Genomic DNA, 17006 nt, shown 5'->3' with positions numbered 1-17006 from the left:
GAGTAGAGAAAATGAGCAGTACGAGCCAAACGAACTGGTAACTGGGAAGTACTGGCGAGAGGAGGGCGGCCCTCAGGCTGTGGGTCAGTGTGCTCGCTGCTACGGCAGCACCTCGGTGTTCGGGCTGGCTCCGTGGGTTGTATGAGCTTTCATATTATCATCTGTCACTGCATGAACACCACAGCAGAGTTATTCCTTGACTTCTTTGTGTCACTGTGCTGGAAGTGGTGGTGTGTTTCTTCTCTGTGTGGTCCATCGTGGGCCTCTCAGGCTTCCATACCTACCTGATCAGCTCCAACCAGACCACCAATGAAGACGTGAGTATGGACACAAAGTGCATTACACCACACGCTGCAGAAACGAGGCAGAATGTTCACATGTGTCGTGTGCTAACAGACTCCATTTAAAGGGCAGGAACGCCATAAAATGTTATTTTAAATTGAAACGGCACTAAAACCATTTGATCTTTTTATTGGTTCATTCACTCATTTTCAATTCGGTGCCAGCAACTGGAAAGTAGCGGGCACACGACACGAGAAAAGTTGTGTGATACTAAAGCGTCACACCTGCTGCAGCGTCGAACTGCTCGTTAGTTTTAATATTAACGTGATTAGACTCAGTGGGGGAGGGGCTCCCCACAGGAAGCCCGAGGCAGCGGATCAGAGCTTTACTGGCCCGAGAGAAGAAAACGAGCCCATTTTTGTAATAGTACAACAACACAGCGTCTTTATTCATCGTCATATTCTACATCTGCCAAATCATTTCAATCGAAAGATTTTAAGTATATTTAGCGGAGGGCTCGCAGGGTTAGGCTTGATTTTAATTTATGCGTGAAAGACTTTTTCTTCATGTTGAAGCTGACTGAGCAGCTGCTTTGAATTTTAGCCCAGGATGGTAACAGAGGCTCCGTCTCCATGTTAAAGTACACATGTGATCGCCTTTTCACTGTGGAGAAACAGAAGCCAAGTCTTTGAAAAGTTGTTATTCACAGAGAACACTTTTCTATTTGTTGTCACAAATGTGAGGGGAAACGCTCGTTCTCACATCCTGCAGCACACGCGGTGCCTTCCTGCAGTTTCCTCAACACTAAGCAACGTTTCTTTATTTCATTTTCCTGAAACAGTTTCTTCAATTTTAAATTCTGATAGAAATGATCAAAAATATTGATGAGTTGTTTAAGCCGGTTTGCTTCACAAGTAACATAAGGCCAGTAGCTGGCCCTGAGCCATCGGGTCACTGAGTACACTGACCTCTGGACCAAATATTTATGGGTAACAAAATTGGACCATTTGGGAAAGAGGAGAGCGAACAGTTCAGGAGCCGACACCGTGAGTGTGCGTTGGTGCAGCTTGAATCAAACGTGTAATGGCCTCATTAATGCTGAAGTGTGGGTGTGGCTTATTTCACATTCTGCAAAAAAACAACATAAACACGTCCGCGTCCCAACTTTTTTCAGAAGCATATTCCCAGCATACAATTCAAAATTAGCTTCTAAAATTCCAGCTCATCACATGTAGTTGTTATTTTTTACTGTTTCAATGATTTTCAGGTTTTAATCTGAAAGATGGCGCCGGTGCACTTGGCTTGCCGTCCGTCTCGCCGCTTTTTACCCTCCCTTTTTCCCTTACCTTCCCTTATGGACCTCGGCACTGTGTTTTTTATCTTTATTTTTCTAGTCTTATGTTTATCTAGTGGTTGTGGACTGATTACATATGACAGGCAAATACTTTTAAATATTCGTTCTTTAAAGTTCTCAGTGACGTTGGTTCCTTGCTAGCCTGAAAATCTGGGAACTACAAACACGCTGATGTGTGCATTTTAATCCTTTTAAAAGAAGCGTTTTTAATGGAGTTTCTGATTATTTGCTCATCTGTATGGTGTGTGTTCATTAGCTGCACAGAAGCATGGACTCACAGCTGTAACTCCTTTTCACCTCAGACTGTGAGTGAGTGGTGCTCGAGCTTCGCTGGTGAGCTCAGCTGATTCGAGAATGGCGATGATAATTTTCAAGGTCACGGGACAGAAGTGCGCACGGCCCGCTTGAGCTCCAGACTAGACACAAACAGCAGCGTCTGTTTATCGATGACACTTTGGATATTTATCTGTCTCACTGAAGCTTTGCATCTCTGCAGATAAAAGGTTCATGGTCATCTAAAAGAGGGAAGGACAACTATAACCCCTACAGCTATGGAAACATATTCACCAACTGCTGCGCAGCGCTGTGTGGACCCCTGCCACCGAGGTAGGCTGGGTGTGGGTGTTTGTGTTTCTGTGAGGCGATGTACGCATTCCTCGTTCCTCGATGGTCAGATGAGGACAAAGAGCCCATCGTTCCCTGCTCTGGGGGGAAAAAGCCATCTCAGTGTCATCGTAGTTTCCCATTTTCTCCAGAGGCAAAAATAAAACTGTTACTCAGAAGTGTTTGATGTGAGGAGCTGCTGTGAAATGAGCCTGCCTGCAGCCTTTTCTCTAAACATAGCAAAGATACTGCAAAGCATTTCAGGCCTATTTGAACCAAATCCGAGATCAAAGTTTCCCACATTGATTAGATTTTTATACTTTTCTGCCCATGTGATTGAACAAAAACACAGCAGCTGTCAGCTCGTGTCTGTGCGACTGCACGTTGCCCCCCGGCATTGTTCTTATGTGCTACGGTAGATTTCAGTTCCCCATCTGTATATGTCGACATACTGCTCCTTCATATGCCTGCACATGTGGACAACCTTTAAAACTTATTACATGAAGGAACAACACAGCAAGTCATTACTTTAGTTTCCCATCGTACAACTCCACGTTCTGTCAAACACTTCATCCATGTTCCTTACTTTGTAGATTACAAATTGTAGTTCTTGTCATATTTTTCCACTAAAGGAGAGTGAAAGGTCTCCCCAGTATACCACAGTCCACCTTTAAATACCGAACCTTTGAAAAGCTTAAAGACAAAGTGTCCTGAAAGCAAACTGGACTCAATCATTTACATGAATAAAGATTATGTAGGTGCCTGAAACAAGGAATCGGTAGTTTGATGAATTCTGTCTCCATTCCTCATTTGTTTTTCTTCCAGTTCCATCTTCCTTGTTCTTATTGCGGTTTCTTTTCTCTGGTGCGGGTTTAACAGAGATTCAAAGTTTTCTCTGTGGTGGGTTTTAATGTTTCAGAAGATGGTGACTATTGTGCAAATTCATTACTTTACAAACCCGTCTCTGCCAGTGCCCATTCTCATTACTCATCCGTGAATCTGAAGTCGCCGTTTCCTCTGATTTTTATGGCTTGGTGGTTAGAAATGAGGCGCCACCTTGGATCGACTCTGTCAGAACAGCACAAATATCTTTTTATCCTGAGGAATTTTCAGCTTTTAACGTTGCATTTAAGTACCTGCAGAGTTCCTCAGTATATGCACATGTATAAGAACAGCAATGATGTGTCAGTGTGTTTGACTCTTCTGTGATTTTGCCGTCACAAGCTATGCATCTCCCATAACGGCTGCAGCGGGTGGCAAAGGAGAGTCCTCGGCTCACAGGTGGCTGCCGTGTGTGTGTGTGTGTGTGTGTGTGTGTGGCGCCACAGGTGTCGCACAGCTGGCCTCACCTGCCTCTTGGACTGAGCGAGCTCAGACCCACAGAGACAAAAGCCTTTTGTGTTTTACTCCCTGCACAGATTCTCCACTCAGACTTTCAAATGCATCAAACTGCAGGTTTCTGCTTCATTCCAGCTCAGTCCTGCTGGAGCTCACCGTCAGCACTTTGTGTTAAATTCTTATCGAGCTTGATGCCTCAGCTGTGTCCGATCGGCCTGTGTTTGGCTGATAAACAGCCCCTATCATCACACGGAGGCATCACTGTGCAAAGTTCAGCAGGTTCTTCTCTAACCAGCAGAGCTGTGCAGCATTAACCTTGGGTTGGAAATGATGGTTCACTCCACAGATGAGCGACTGTACAGTCACACTTAACAGAAAGTACGCCCTCATTCACTTCCAAGGTGCTGCATATCAGGACATAATAAGATTAGCTGCTCTTAAAATGAGGTAAATACAACCTCAGGTGACATAGTACGGTCTCAGTAATTATTTAACAAAAACTAAAACCATCCCTTCTGTAAGTAACAGCCAGCAGTGTGAGCACTTTGATAAAAGCAGAAGTTTTGGTGGTTTGTTGATCTGAAGCATCCGAGCATGACCGATTGTCAGTAGGGTGTCAGAGGGCAATGTGCCCAGAGCCACAGGGTATCGGCACGAGGTCATCAACAGGACAGTGATCCCACACACGGCAGCAACGGTCCAGTGAAAGTCCAACCTCAACCCTGACTGAATGCTGTAGTGGCACCTTCAGAGAGATGTCTGCACAACTGACTGAGAGCAACGCTGCAAAGAAAGAGGACAACACTGTCACAGAAAATCATTACTGTAAATTACTGCAGCCAAAGGTGTCGCCACAAGCTACTGAATCATGGGGCGGGCTCAGTTTTTCACAGGGCCGTTTGTTAAATGATGACATGCTGGAACGGGTCATGTGTTGTGCATCTGAGACTGTATTTAAATCATTTTAGAAGCTGGTATTTCCTGACCTGCAGCAGTGGTATCAGAAAATAGTTCACACCGCACACAGTAGTTATCTTTGCTTTTATTGTCAACAGTAAAACCACAGGGTCAGAGTTTAATAAAAGTCTCTCTGTTAGAGCGACAAAGCTCTTTTGTTCATTTGTTTCATTCCGTTTCTTTCTTTGGTCGTCTGCTGACCCACAGCGAGATCAACTCGACCTTTTCCTTTCTGGTTAAAGCAGGACGGGCCTGTCGGAGCTGTGTGTTGTGTTATTGTGCTGCTGAGTGACCTTTGCTGTGTAATGTTTGCTGACGGTAACGATGTTCTCGGCTTTTCTCCCATTAGTCTCATCGACAGACGCGGCTTCGTCGAGGCAGACGTGCCACAGTTGGCACCACCAACCAATGGTATCACTATATATGGCTCCACCCAGTCTCAGCAGAGCCACACGGTAAGACTGTTGACCGACGCCGCCACCACCCCCCTCCCACCTCCCTCTCCCCTCCAAATGCAGCTTTATGCATCACTTTGTCAGAAATGGCACAGAACAGTGTTTCATCTCTTTTCATGGTGAAACGATAACCAAATAAACTAAACCACGAAATTCATGTTTTTTGTCATGTTGTTTAGACGTGTATACCTGTAACTGCTTCACAATAAGAGCCACCCTGTGCAAAGAGCAGGATAATAAAGCACGCAGGATTTCAGCAACTATGAGCTAAAATACTTTAAAGAGTCTGCCTTCAGGTTCATTTTATCCTCAAGCTGCTTCCTAACGTTAGTTTATATAAAGTTGCAGTGAGTGTTGAAATCTGCACCTGATTTGTTCTGCACGTGTGAAAAGGCCTTCTTCCTGTTCCTTCCTTTCACAGTAAAAGCCCTTAGCATTTACACACTGACTGCTGTAAGGTGAAATGGCTTGTTTAAGCATTACATACAATTTTAACTTTGATTTCACTGGTTATGAAATAGAATATTTATTATTGTTATAAATAAAAAATTAATTACTTTTTCTTACTTCTCATATATGGAACTAATTAAACAAACTAAATTCTCCTTTTCAAGTGAACTTTTTGATCCATGTACACAAATTGTGAAGTTTATAATTATAATAATTATTATTATTATTGTAGAGGTCTAGCATAGATTATTTTATCAGTGTGTATGGCTGGAGAATTAGACCAACGAAGATCAAATGTTGCTTTATTTGTAAAATCTGAAACGTCCTAATAAACTGACTCGGAGAGGGGAGACGTGCTTCAGTAATATAAAGTTACAGCTGTCAGGTAGAAACAGTTTTAATAGTTTTAATCCGACTCTTGCATGAAAAAAAAAATTTATGAGTTAATTATTTTTGTAATTTTAGCATTGACAGGAAGTACGTCTGTTTTCGCACACGTGTAGAACAAATCTGGTTTCCTGGCGTGGATCAGGTTGTCCTGCCCTCGTGCGGCTGCCGTGAACGATGCCGACGGTCGACTCTCTAATGATGATCTCAGATTTAAGAATGTAGAGGCATCCCGCGCTGGCCCGGATAACTGGGCCCAGGCACGGAGGCTGGACACCGCTGAATCACACACAGCTTGGTTTTTTTCTGGTCTGGGAAAGTAAATCCAGTTAGTCTCTCATCGCTAGATTGAGATGGATGAAGCTGCTCTAGATTACAGCAGGCGAGTTCTCAGAGTCTGCACGAACCACGTCGTGTTTCTTTAAATCAGGTCGGCAGGTGGGGGTTATGTTGATGTGGTGGCCTGGAGTCTCTGATTTCTGGTCAGCTGCTCATAAGACGCTCACTCTGAAATCTTACGGAAACTCCTGGAATCGGCACATTTGGAGGATGCTTGTTCAACTTTTTCACTTTGCAGTTGTTTTTATTAAATACACCTGAACATTCTGGCTGTCAGATTATTTTGAATAATGCTATTTATTCCAAATTAAGTGAAGGAAAAATGATGATTTCCTTTATTCGAATGGATTTTGTTGTGCTGAATCTAAATATGATAAAAAAAAAAAAACTAAAACAGCTGATTGATTACAGTTTAATTGTTGCACATTATGTGCTTATAAGCTCATGCCTTGTCACCTGTTTATGTTATGTTACAGATTAGCCAACGCTTTGTGCACAAACTAACACAAAATACTGTCAGTATTGAGGACAAACACAGAGCCAAGATTCCACAGGAGGCAGGGACGCGGTCTTTGGAGTTTCCTTTGCACAAAATATAGAGAAGAAAATATTTAAATCAAGTGTTTAAACAGTTACAAAGTTTGAGATGCAGTTTACTGCAAATTGCACCAGCAGGTGCAAAGAAAAGCACGTCTTATTTTTTGTGCTTGATATTGACATGAAGATCGTCTGTGTTTAGAAAACTAACTTCTGTATGTCACCCAAACTAACCACACCTAACCGACCCGCTGAGTAAATCTGGCCCTTGATATGAAACATTACATCATCAGGGAACAAAGAAACATTATTTTGGCTCTGCAGACTTCTTTCATATTCAGGTTTGTGCAGATAGAAATGAAAACCGCAAAGTGATTCCAACATTATTTTTCTTCTACTGCCCAAAAAAAGAAAAGTGTTGAATGTGTTTGAGGCTGAATGAACATCATCCAAATGTGTTGATTCGCTGACTTTTGCCAGGGGTTGTCATCTGTCACTGCAGCAGGCTCATGAAAAGATGAGAATCGAAATCACGCCGCAGGCCGTGAACAGGTTTTTGTGCAGTGTCAGGCTGAGTCCCGACACACTCGTGGCGTCCAGTTTACCTCCTCGCACACAGCTACTGAACACCTTTCCCTCTGCCGTGTCCTTGTTGGCACAGAGGCTCGACCTCGTCCTGGTTATTCTCACCGAGATGTTAAACGCTGACGTCATCAGTCATGATCTCTTGAATGGACCGTTGGGCTGAAAGCCACGGGAACATTCCCCAATGTTAGCACGTCCACAAATAACCACCATCTGTCTCCTGTAGCGGTCATGATGAGCAGCCGCAGTCGTCCTGGCTGTTTGCCTGGACGCCGTCAGTGCTTAACGTGTAGCTGTGTGTGTGTGTGTGTGTGTGTGTGTGTGTGTGTGTGTGTAAACGTGTATTTAAATCAGATTTTTGATTAAAAGCAAACAGTTGTTGGTGTGTGTCGCACGTTAAGCCGGGCATTTTTAGCTCCGTGTTGGCAAACGCGCGTTTGTTTCTTTGTGATGCAGCTTTAAATCGACGGAGACTTTTTAAGCTGTTGCCACGGTAACTGCGTGTGAAACGATGTCATTGCACTTTGATAAACAAACCCTGCTTTCTGGATTTGACTCAGTAAAAGGAGAGAGACTGACTGCAGTCATCACAGGCCTCCCTGAGAGGCTCACATCAGTTCCCACTTTAAGGAGGGGAGATCTCACAAAGCATCTCCGGACTTTAAAGCGCTCGGGTCAGATGTTCGAATGTCCCAGACCACTGTGTGACTTATTATCCGTTAATGTTGTCGGGAATAACACGCGTCACTCTAATCTCTCCAGTCCTCTTCAGATTTGTTTAAATATGAAACACAAGTAGAATCAGCTTTGTACAGCACGCTGCGAGAGCTGACACAAAAACTGTTTACCTGGCTGTACGAGACATGTGACTGCAAATAAAACTGTCCTAAATACCTGTAGAAACCTTGCTGTGCTCCTTCAGCAGGGCGTCAGTGTCTGAGTCACTCTGAGAGGGGGAGAGAGGCTCGCACATTAGCGGTAGAGGTCAGATTTACTGACACCAAAAGATTACTCTCAGGTTTGGTGCTCTGTGGTTCAGAGAAAATCCAAGTTTTTGGACATCTGAATAAAGCAGTGCGTCTCCTGACGACGTCTCAGGAACAGAGAAATGACTCTCTTCCTGTCATAGTATCCTTCTACTGAGGCAAAACCAGAGTAAATGTGGGCTGAATGTTGGGATTACAGGAATGTGAAAGCCCAACACGGCCTGTGGTCAGCAGCCCGTCTAGGTATTGTTTCTGCCTTGCTGCTAATGAGTCAGTCGGTGTTCACAAAGCCCGACAGCACTCTATTTTCCATCAAACACCGATGACGTAGCCTGGCGCTAACGTGGAGGTGAGCGTGTTTCCTGTCGTTGCAGTGCAACAACCTGAGCCTAGCTTCCATAAGTCGATACATGGAGGACTGATAACACTTAAAAGCACATCTGTTCTGCTGTCAAAGGTCGCTCGGCCTGTGTTTACATCATGTCTGTAATCTGCTCTTTTCAGGTCAGTGAGATTGAGGCAGAAAGGTGAGATGTGGAGGACGAACCTCTGTGCTTCCCATTTCCTCCCCGTGAGGCTTTGGGGTGGTGTGGGGCGGGAGGCTGCGTCACGGGGCTCTTCCTGATTATTATGCTTTTAATTTCTGGTACCTCTCACACCCTGTGGGCTTTTCATCTGCAGCTGCTCTGTAATATTGATGACTTTGTGGTGACAAACGGCTAACAGGGTTAAAGCTAACCTCTCTGTGGCTGATGTGTGTTATCGCCGACTCGGCGTCCTAACCCAGTTACCGCTCGTTATTGACACATCCACAGCGAGGCGATCAATAGGCCATGAAGCAGGGACTTAATAGCAGCTCTGTGTATTGAGCTGAGCGGCTGTGGCTCTGCATCCTAACGGGACACTAACACCTTCTCTTTCTTTCTCTCCCTTCCCTCCTTTGTCGTCTTCACGCCTTCCTTTCGTTTGTGTTTTCTTCTTTGCAATTTTCAAATTCTGCGTCACTGCCATCTCTCCCCCCCAATGTCTGTTGCTTTGACCCGCACACCCCCTCCCTCCTCCCTTCTCCTCGTTGGCGCTTTCTCTCAGTGTGACCAAGACCAGTGCATTCAGAGCACCAAATTCGTTTTGCAGGCCGCCGCCACCCCGCTACTCCAGCACCAGAGCAGCGAGCCTGTCATCCTAACCACATCCCCCGAAAACGGAGGGACGCTACCTGGCCGCGCCTCCCTCGCCCTGACGGGGCCCTGCACCTCACTGCCCCTCGGCCAGCCCACCCCTCCGACCTCCACCTCCAGCTTAAGCTGCCACGAGGCCGCCGACAAGCTGCCGGTCCATGGACACACCCTCACACACAACCACAGCAACCCCCTGCAGGAGTCGTTGTTCCAGCACCACTTCCTTACGCCAGAGGAAGTGCCGTCGCCGCCCGGCATGCTTCACTGCGGCAGCCCCATGGGCCACAGCCACACCACGCAGGCCGGCTTCTACGACCCGGCCAGCCAGGACTCGCTGCACGAGGACTCCGTCAGAGGGCTGGTGAAGCTCAGCTCCGTCTGACGCCCCCAATGAAAACACTGAGATCACCGAAGTCTGCTGACCCCCACCCACGCTCACAGGTGGTGGTTTAAACTCAGCTGTTGGAACCTGTGGACCTAAATCAGATTTGTCTTCTGACGTTTTTCTTCCCAAACGTTGCAGCTGGAGCTGGAAGATCCTTCCTGTTATTTTTGTTTGAAACTCCGGGGAAGTTTAATCCGTTAACTCTTTGGAAACTTCACAGGAGACGTTTCAGGTTTTTGTTCCACTTCAATCCAAAATAAAAGTTTGGGTGAGAAGGCTGAGCGTCGCAGCTCTGACTCACTTCTTTTCTAAAACCTTCTCCTGTGTGCCCGTTGCTGATTGGACGGTGTCTTCTTGCCTTCTTTTCTTGGACATGGTCAGCAGTGCGATGGTTGATGTCTTCATGTTGCATATCATCAGGCTTTTCTATGTAAAAGAGACTGTTGTATTGTACTATGGTTATTACAACTTACAGATTATATTTCCTGTGGATATTAATAAAACCATCTTTTTATCACATTCGGCTGCGTTTCTATCGAAGGCGTTTGTGTGACAGTCATGTGATGCTGACGTTTTAACATTTATGGATGATTTTGAGCTCTTAGCTGGACGCACAGAAAAGGCCTGAAACAGAAGAGCTGTGGGTCCACACCTCAGAGGGTCAGTCTGTGGCCAAAGACGCTGATGGTTTGGTAGAAACTGACACTCCCACTTTAATGCTCTTCCACCCCCTTGTGGTCGAGCAGAAACACTGCAGCTAAGATTTAAATTGACATACTCTTATGAAACCAAGAGGAAAGGATATCAGCCTCATCTTTACTAACATTAGTGTGATGTCACACCAGCTGTAGGCTGACTTTAAAGGCTAAAAGACGGCGTGATGACTCAGTTCTCTGTTGGTCTGCTGAGACGAACAAAAATCACATTATTATTTAAGGATCCCTGAATTTCAGTTTTTGACCAACAAAAGCCACAAAAATATCTGAGCCTTGTCATCAGTCTGTGACCCCTCTGTGGGCGGTTACAGTAAAACCATGTTTGTGTTTGGGAAGTTAAAGAATTGCAAACACAATTCCTGAAAGTTGGGAGGAATTAAAATGTAAATAATAAGATTTAAGGATATTCTTCTTAAACCCATAATTTATTCATAATAGAACATAAACAAAAAAACATTTCAAATATTCAAACTGAGAAGATGAAGCGCATTGGCTAATTTTGATTTTGAGGGTAGCAACATGTTTCTAAAAGTCTGCACACGTTTGAAATCTTCACATTTGTGTCAGGAACATTTTATAAACTGTTTTTTGTGAACCTCTGTTCTGTGTATTTTTTTTTTTTTTTTTTTAGTACCCAGTCACATGACTGCGCTGCTGAAAAATGTTCCTCCAGCTGCTTTTTAACCTTTTTCTCTTTGACGTTTTGCTGTCATCAAATTCAAAATGAGCTTTACATTGGATGTTTTCCTTTCTGTTATGAATGAAATTCAGGTTTATTTTGTTTTTATTTACGTGTTTTATTACTGGCGAGACAATTATGGAGAGCACACTTTTAAATCTTTGCTATGGGGGTCCAAATCCACGGAGGCCGGCGAACATGTGAGGCTATAAAATTTAAAAAAGGCTCCCGATGATGGATCTGAGGAGGTGAAGAATCGCTGAAGGCTGCTGATCATCCTCAGGTTTGAATGATAACAGCAGGATAACAGGAACACGTTTGTCATTAAATAATGTGTGACACATGCAGCCTGACTGGGTTACATTTTTAACCACAGGTGATTATAAAGGAGACGAGAGGGAACCTCAGATTACTGGAGCAGGACTCGCTCCTCTGACGGACCTGTCACAGTTATTTAAATCTTATTATCTCGCGCTGCACAGAGTGCTGCCTGTCAGGTGTGTGGGACATTTTCATGTATTTCAAATATTATTTTAAAGTGATTAAAAACTAATGCAAATGAAAGCTGTGACTTCAATGATGCAGTAAAAACTGCACTTCCTGGATTTTGTTTTCTATGTGAGCTGTACAGAAGAATGCAGTCCTTGTATTTATTTCACTGTTTTGCTGACAGTCTTATAATTAACACGTAAGCAGAGCCAGGTGCCGAGAGCTTCTTAACATTCACATTTATTTCCGGGTTTAGTTACACAGGCTGTATCACAGCAGAGATGCACTAGAGACAAGAAAAGAAACGGTCCAGGGACACCACAGTCAGCTGCAGCACGGCTTACTGTCATGCATCATCCAGTCTCAGCTGGAAACCGTTCATTTAAGACCCGTCCACGGCCTCCGTGCCAGACTAGCTTAGAACCATCCACGCCCAGGTTGCTGTGGCTAAGCTAATTTAGCACGATAACCAGAACCCAGGAGCATCGGTGACGCCGGTTTCCGTGCGAGTCACCACAGCTTGACGTCGGTGAGCTCCAGGTCTCCCATGATCTCCAGCTGGTCGATGCTGCTCAGGTCCTGCACCCGGTGTCTGAACTCGAACAGGTGCGAGCCGTTCACCGCCAGCTTGAACCGATGTGGCTGACAGAGGAGAAGGATCTGAGGAAGAAATTTTAAAAAAAAGAGTCTCTGAAGAAGCAGAAGGCCTTTAAAAGCGTTGAGAAGCTGCAGGTGGTCCTTACCTCAAAGTATTCTCCTGAGGAGAATGGAAAGAAGGGCAGCTCCCGCTCCTCCTGACCCCAGGACTCACCCAGGTACGAGTTCCTGATGAACACGCTGGACTTCATGCGGGGGTTCAGGTGGAGAGCGATGTTCTCCGTCCGGCTGTTCCGGAGGTTCACGGTAAAACTGGAGCAACGTATGAGCGTGCATCACTGTGAGATGGGCGGTCCTGGATAACTCGCACACAGATTCATATACGTGTCTGAATGTTTACCTGTGAGGATACATGCTGACCTGCCCTTTGATTGTGATGTGCTGTCCTGGGCTCAGGCCTTTGAGGATGCTGCCTTTGTAAGGGAGGCTCTGAAACAGCAGTGAAACCTAAACGTCTGATAAGAGTTTGGACATGTGATCGAGTTTTAGCAGTTTAAAGGTAAAAACTCACCAGGTCCCCTGATTCTGAGAATATTGCCTGAGAGGGAGAAAACACACATTTAGACACGAGCGGCAAAAAACCTGAAATATGAGAAAGACATGTACTCACTGAGTTTGGGATGTAGCCGATAGCGTTCACCCTGACTTTCCCACAGATGGAGAAGGTGTCAACCCTGTTCAGAGGAATTCTGTGCTTGTATTCCAGCAGGTGCGCTCCATTTACCGCCACCTGCAGGTGAACAAGGAGCGTTATCTTTCGGTTCCACATGCAGGCCTACCATCTCCACCAGCTCGGGCTCACAGACCTTGAAGGCGTCTTCATGCACCAGGATGATCGTCTCGAAGGGGGCGCCGCGCTTGTAGGGCAGCTGGTGGAGCGTCTCCTCTCTGCCCCAGCTCTCCTGCAGCAGGGAGTTGCACACCACACAGGGCGAGCCCTTGAAGCGAGGGCTGAAGTGGAGGGCGACGTCAGAGCGTGGTTTGGTGCTGCAGCCACTCGACAGGTCGATCTGAAACCTGCACAAAGTTTAACTGCCCATTAAATCATGTCGTGCATCAACGTTTAACTTAAACTCCACGTGGATGTAACTCCATCCTTTTATTCTGAACCCAGTTGGCAGAACAGCTGAGCTCCCAGATGTGATTTAAAGAAAAGAGAGAGAGACTTTGAGTGGTCTGACTGTAGCAGAGCTGGGAGCGATGCATGATCACCGAAGAGAATAACAACCTCATTGATATCAGCCAAACTGATCCTGGACCTGTTCTCTGCAACTGGAATTGAATGTGCACAGATCAGCACATCCAGGGTAACTTCTCAGCGATCCCAGTAAACCCAGCAGGAGGCGGGGTTTCAGCATCTGACCAATCAGGTTTACTGACAGTGAAGTGGCTGAGTGTACAGATGAAGACAAAGCTGACGAGTTAAATACAGACTGAGTGTGTGTGAGCATCCAGAGCTTTGCTCAGTCAGTCTGTGTTCATAAAGTTTATTTGAATCAGGAAGGAAAGAGTTGGCAGTGAACGGATCTTCATTAACCTCCTAAGACCTGAACTCTTCCACAGCAGCATTTTTAATTTCTCTTTGATATTTGGGCTCATTGGGGCCCGATGAATGTAAAAACAAAGAATTACCAGATTTTCTTTTTTACCTTATTTTTGTTTTTAAGAAAAATCAGAGCCACATATGAGGATATTCATTTAAAATTCTGATAGAACAGTGGCAGCATAATGTCCTCGTAAGTGGATATCAGGCCCTCGTAGAGCAAAATTGAGTATTTTGGTCTAAATAACCCAAAATGTGATGTCCACATATGTGGATGGAGGTCCTAGGAGGTTAAAGGAACATTTAGATGTGAGTGAGACATTTGATTGAGCTGCAGTGTCGGAGCTGTTTAAGGAAAGAGGAAATGTAAATAAATCAGGAATTAAGTTTCTATAGTTCTCACTGATGCTCATGACATAAAGACTTTGGATGGTAAAAACCGTCAGACCCTGTGAGGGTCCAGGAACAGCGGCACTTTTCTGATTGGCCAGCAGACGATGATTTCAAACCTGCTGATCTCTAATCTAGAAACAGAACTGAGCAGATTGGGTCTCCAGCATGAGTGAGAAGTGAACAGCTCTGTGAGAGGCTCCGGAGTTTTTGGGTCCTTGCTGCTACATCGTACCTAAACAGACACACAACCCCCCACGCACACTGTACACACCAAAATAATATCACATATCAATAACCAGTAACCTCAACATCGTTTCACCTTTTGATCAGAACCACGGACAGCACCTGCAGTCAGAGACGTTTGTGCTACAAACTCACAGCAGAAAGATTTAAGTTTCGTTTTATCAGCGAACATAAAACAGCTGTAACATCTGGAAACAACAAACCACAGGAGGCCTCGCTGTGTGTGGAAACACTATTTCAATAAAAACAAACTATTCACCATCACTTCCTCTTTTCAGCTTCACTCATTTGCTTCACATGTAATGCTGCTGCTTTCACCAAAATATGAATTACTGAATATTTCACGTCAGCAGGTTCTCGAGCATTTCCCCTCTGTGACAGAGCAGCATCGGTAACATGTGACAGCACACCTGCACAGATACAAGCTACCCTGCAATATAAAAATCATCTCAATCAGCAGCAGCTAGAACATTAAAGTTATACAAAGATCAATAATTATGGTTCAATAATATAATCTATATGATTGTGAAAGGTGCCACAGTTTATAATAAGCACTTTAAATATCCTTTGATTATACAACTTGTGAAACTATTAAGTATAAATAATTTTACAAATCAACACAAAATGAAGTTTTTGAATCTGCAGCAAAATCCATAAACCAAACTTGACAGGTGAGGGGCAGCCAATCAGAACAAAGGGGGCTTGTTTCAGGCAGGATGGACTGAGATGCTGCACTTAGTCCCAGAATAATATACAGAAGGATTATTGTGGACTTTAAATCAAGCAAAGCAGGTATGGAAGAGTTCAGTAATACAGTAAATATCACACACACCTGAAAACAGCGTCATGGGTCAACTTTCATTCTCTTTTAGCTGAAAATGTTTGCAGGGGGAGATTTTTTCTTTGTTAGTTTTCCTGCATGAACAGAACAAACTGCTGCTGTTTGATTTGAATCTTACCTGTCAGCATCGGGGGGGACGGTGCCCTGGACGATGATGATCTCCCCGGGGTGCAGGCCACCAGGTATGGGTCCAGTGTATGGGATCACCTGCAGAGCGGACATGGAAACCTCAGAGAGCCTCGTGTCTTCATTCGAGTGTGGTCAGACAGACAGATGTGGACAGGTGTGTGGGCAGATGTGCGGACAGCGCTAGAAACTGCATGCGTGCAGACAGCAGAGCATGCAGCCATCAGAGGGCTGATGGAGATGATGATAATAATAATCCGCTTACCGGATTCAGAACCGTGTGTTTAGCGTTAGCCACGGACATCGGGCCTCTCGTGTCGGACTGCGGCCTGCAGCTGTGCGGAAAAACGGCAGTCTGCGCAATGCGCGCCAAACGGGAGCGGGCTGGAGCTCTCCTGCGCTACACGGGGATGGAGGCAGTGGGCATCTTCTCTCCATCAGCCATTAACAGCTCGCGCATGCGCAAAATCCTACCATGTGATCGGCACCCGATCAACAACAACACGGATGAAGCCCACCCACGTGACCGTGAGAGCGTCACGTGAACCTGCAGGAAGTACATGACGTCAGTCATAATCTATCTGAGAACCTGGGAACATAACCCACGTAAAAATGTTAATAACTTATTTGTTAACTTTGTATGGAAGAATAAGCACCATCATCTAAAAAAATCATTGTTTGTGGACCTAAAGATAAAGGTGGTTTTGGCCTTCTGGACTTCATGGGTCCTGGACTATACATTTAAGGTGAAATGGCTAAAAGAACGCTTAAAATCTCCTGGATCATTATTGCATTTCATTCCACATAACATTTTTAGAAATGTTGGAGGTTTACACTTCCTATTGTCTTGTAGTTACAGTATATCAAAGTTACCAGTTAAAATGTCTGCATTTTATCAACAGGCATTGTTGGCTTGGAAATTATGTTATTCACATAACTTTTCTCCACATAGATCTATTATCTGGAATAACGAATGTATTACTAAGAGGAACAAATCACTATATTTGCAGAATTGGATTGATAAAAATATAATCTATTTAAAAGACTTATTTGACTCTGAAGGCCAGCTACTTAGTTACAATGACTTTATTACAGAAAAAACATTCCCTATCAAATTTAAAGATTTTAGCTCTGTAATAAAGTCCGTTCCCAGCGGACTGACTGAGTTGATGAAAAGCTACAAAAACAGAACACACCACATGCATCCGTTAACACTCTTTATATAAATGGTATTGATTTCTTAAGCAAGAAATGCACCAATAAACATATTAGAGAATGTTTGTATAATGCAAAGAAAATAACTCCAAGAGGGAAGTTTTTTTGGAATGCTATTTTTGATAATATCAACTGGGATAAAGCGTGGCTTGTTCCTTTTAGATTTTGTATTACAAACAAAGTTAGAGAATTACATTTGGAAATATTACATAACATATATCCATCCAACATGTACATTTCAAGATTCTGTGACATTGATAGAAAATGT

General features: G+C 44.4%; 2 protein-coding genes across 4 annotated transcripts in view; one reads left to right on the top strand and one right to left on the bottom strand.

Annotated features, from left to right (window-relative positions):
• Positions 1-10304, top strand: part of LOC146611832 (palmitoyltransferase ZDHHC14-like) — a 58106-nt gene extending 47802 nt beyond the window's left edge. The window contains exons 7-10 of one of the 2 annotated variants that reach the window (XM_085343583.1): positions 215-317; positions 2133-2242; positions 4884-4989; positions 9408-10304. In XM_085343583.1, the coding sequence (XP_085199709.1) occupies positions 215-317; positions 2133-2242; positions 4884-4989; positions 9408-9833 (745 nt within the window). In that variant the 3' untranslated portion in view covers positions 9834-10304. Of the gene's footprint in view, positions 1-214; positions 318-2132; positions 2243-4883; positions 4990-9362 lie in introns of both variants that reach the window. The other variant, XM_085343582.1, reaches the window with a different exon arrangement.
• A 1644-nt stretch (positions 10305-11948) lies between these two features.
• Positions 11949-15928, bottom strand: lgals8b (galectin 8b). 2 transcript variants are annotated; one of them, XM_085342510.1, is made up of 8 exons: positions 15789-15928; positions 15516-15604; positions 13184-13394; positions 12988-13107; positions 12889-12915; positions 12718-12806; positions 12464-12629; positions 11949-12380 (listed from the first exon to the last, which is right to left on the bottom strand). In XM_085342510.1, exons 1-8 carry the CDS (start codon positions 15825-15827, stop codon positions 12231-12233), a joined length of 891 nt encoding a protein of 296 aa, XP_085198636.1. In that variant the 5' UTR covers positions 15828-15928; the 3' UTR covers positions 11949-12230. The 2 variants fall into 2 exon arrangements, with proteins under 2 accessions (XP_085198636.1, XP_085198635.1); XM_085342509.1 differs by having other exon boundaries at positions 12889-13107.
• Between the last annotated feature and the right edge of the window lie 1078 nt (positions 15929-17006).

Source organism: Diplotaxodon limnothrissa, linkage group LG19, assembly GCF_057381915.1.
Source record: "Diplotaxodon limnothrissa isolate DT_005_m linkage group LG19, D_limnothrissa_male_GT1.1, whole genome shotgun sequence".
In the NCBI taxonomy this organism is placed as follows: domain Eukaryota; kingdom Metazoa; phylum Chordata; class Actinopteri; order Cichliformes; family Cichlidae; genus Diplotaxodon; species Diplotaxodon limnothrissa.
This window is presented reverse-complemented; position numbering and strand designations above follow the sequence as displayed.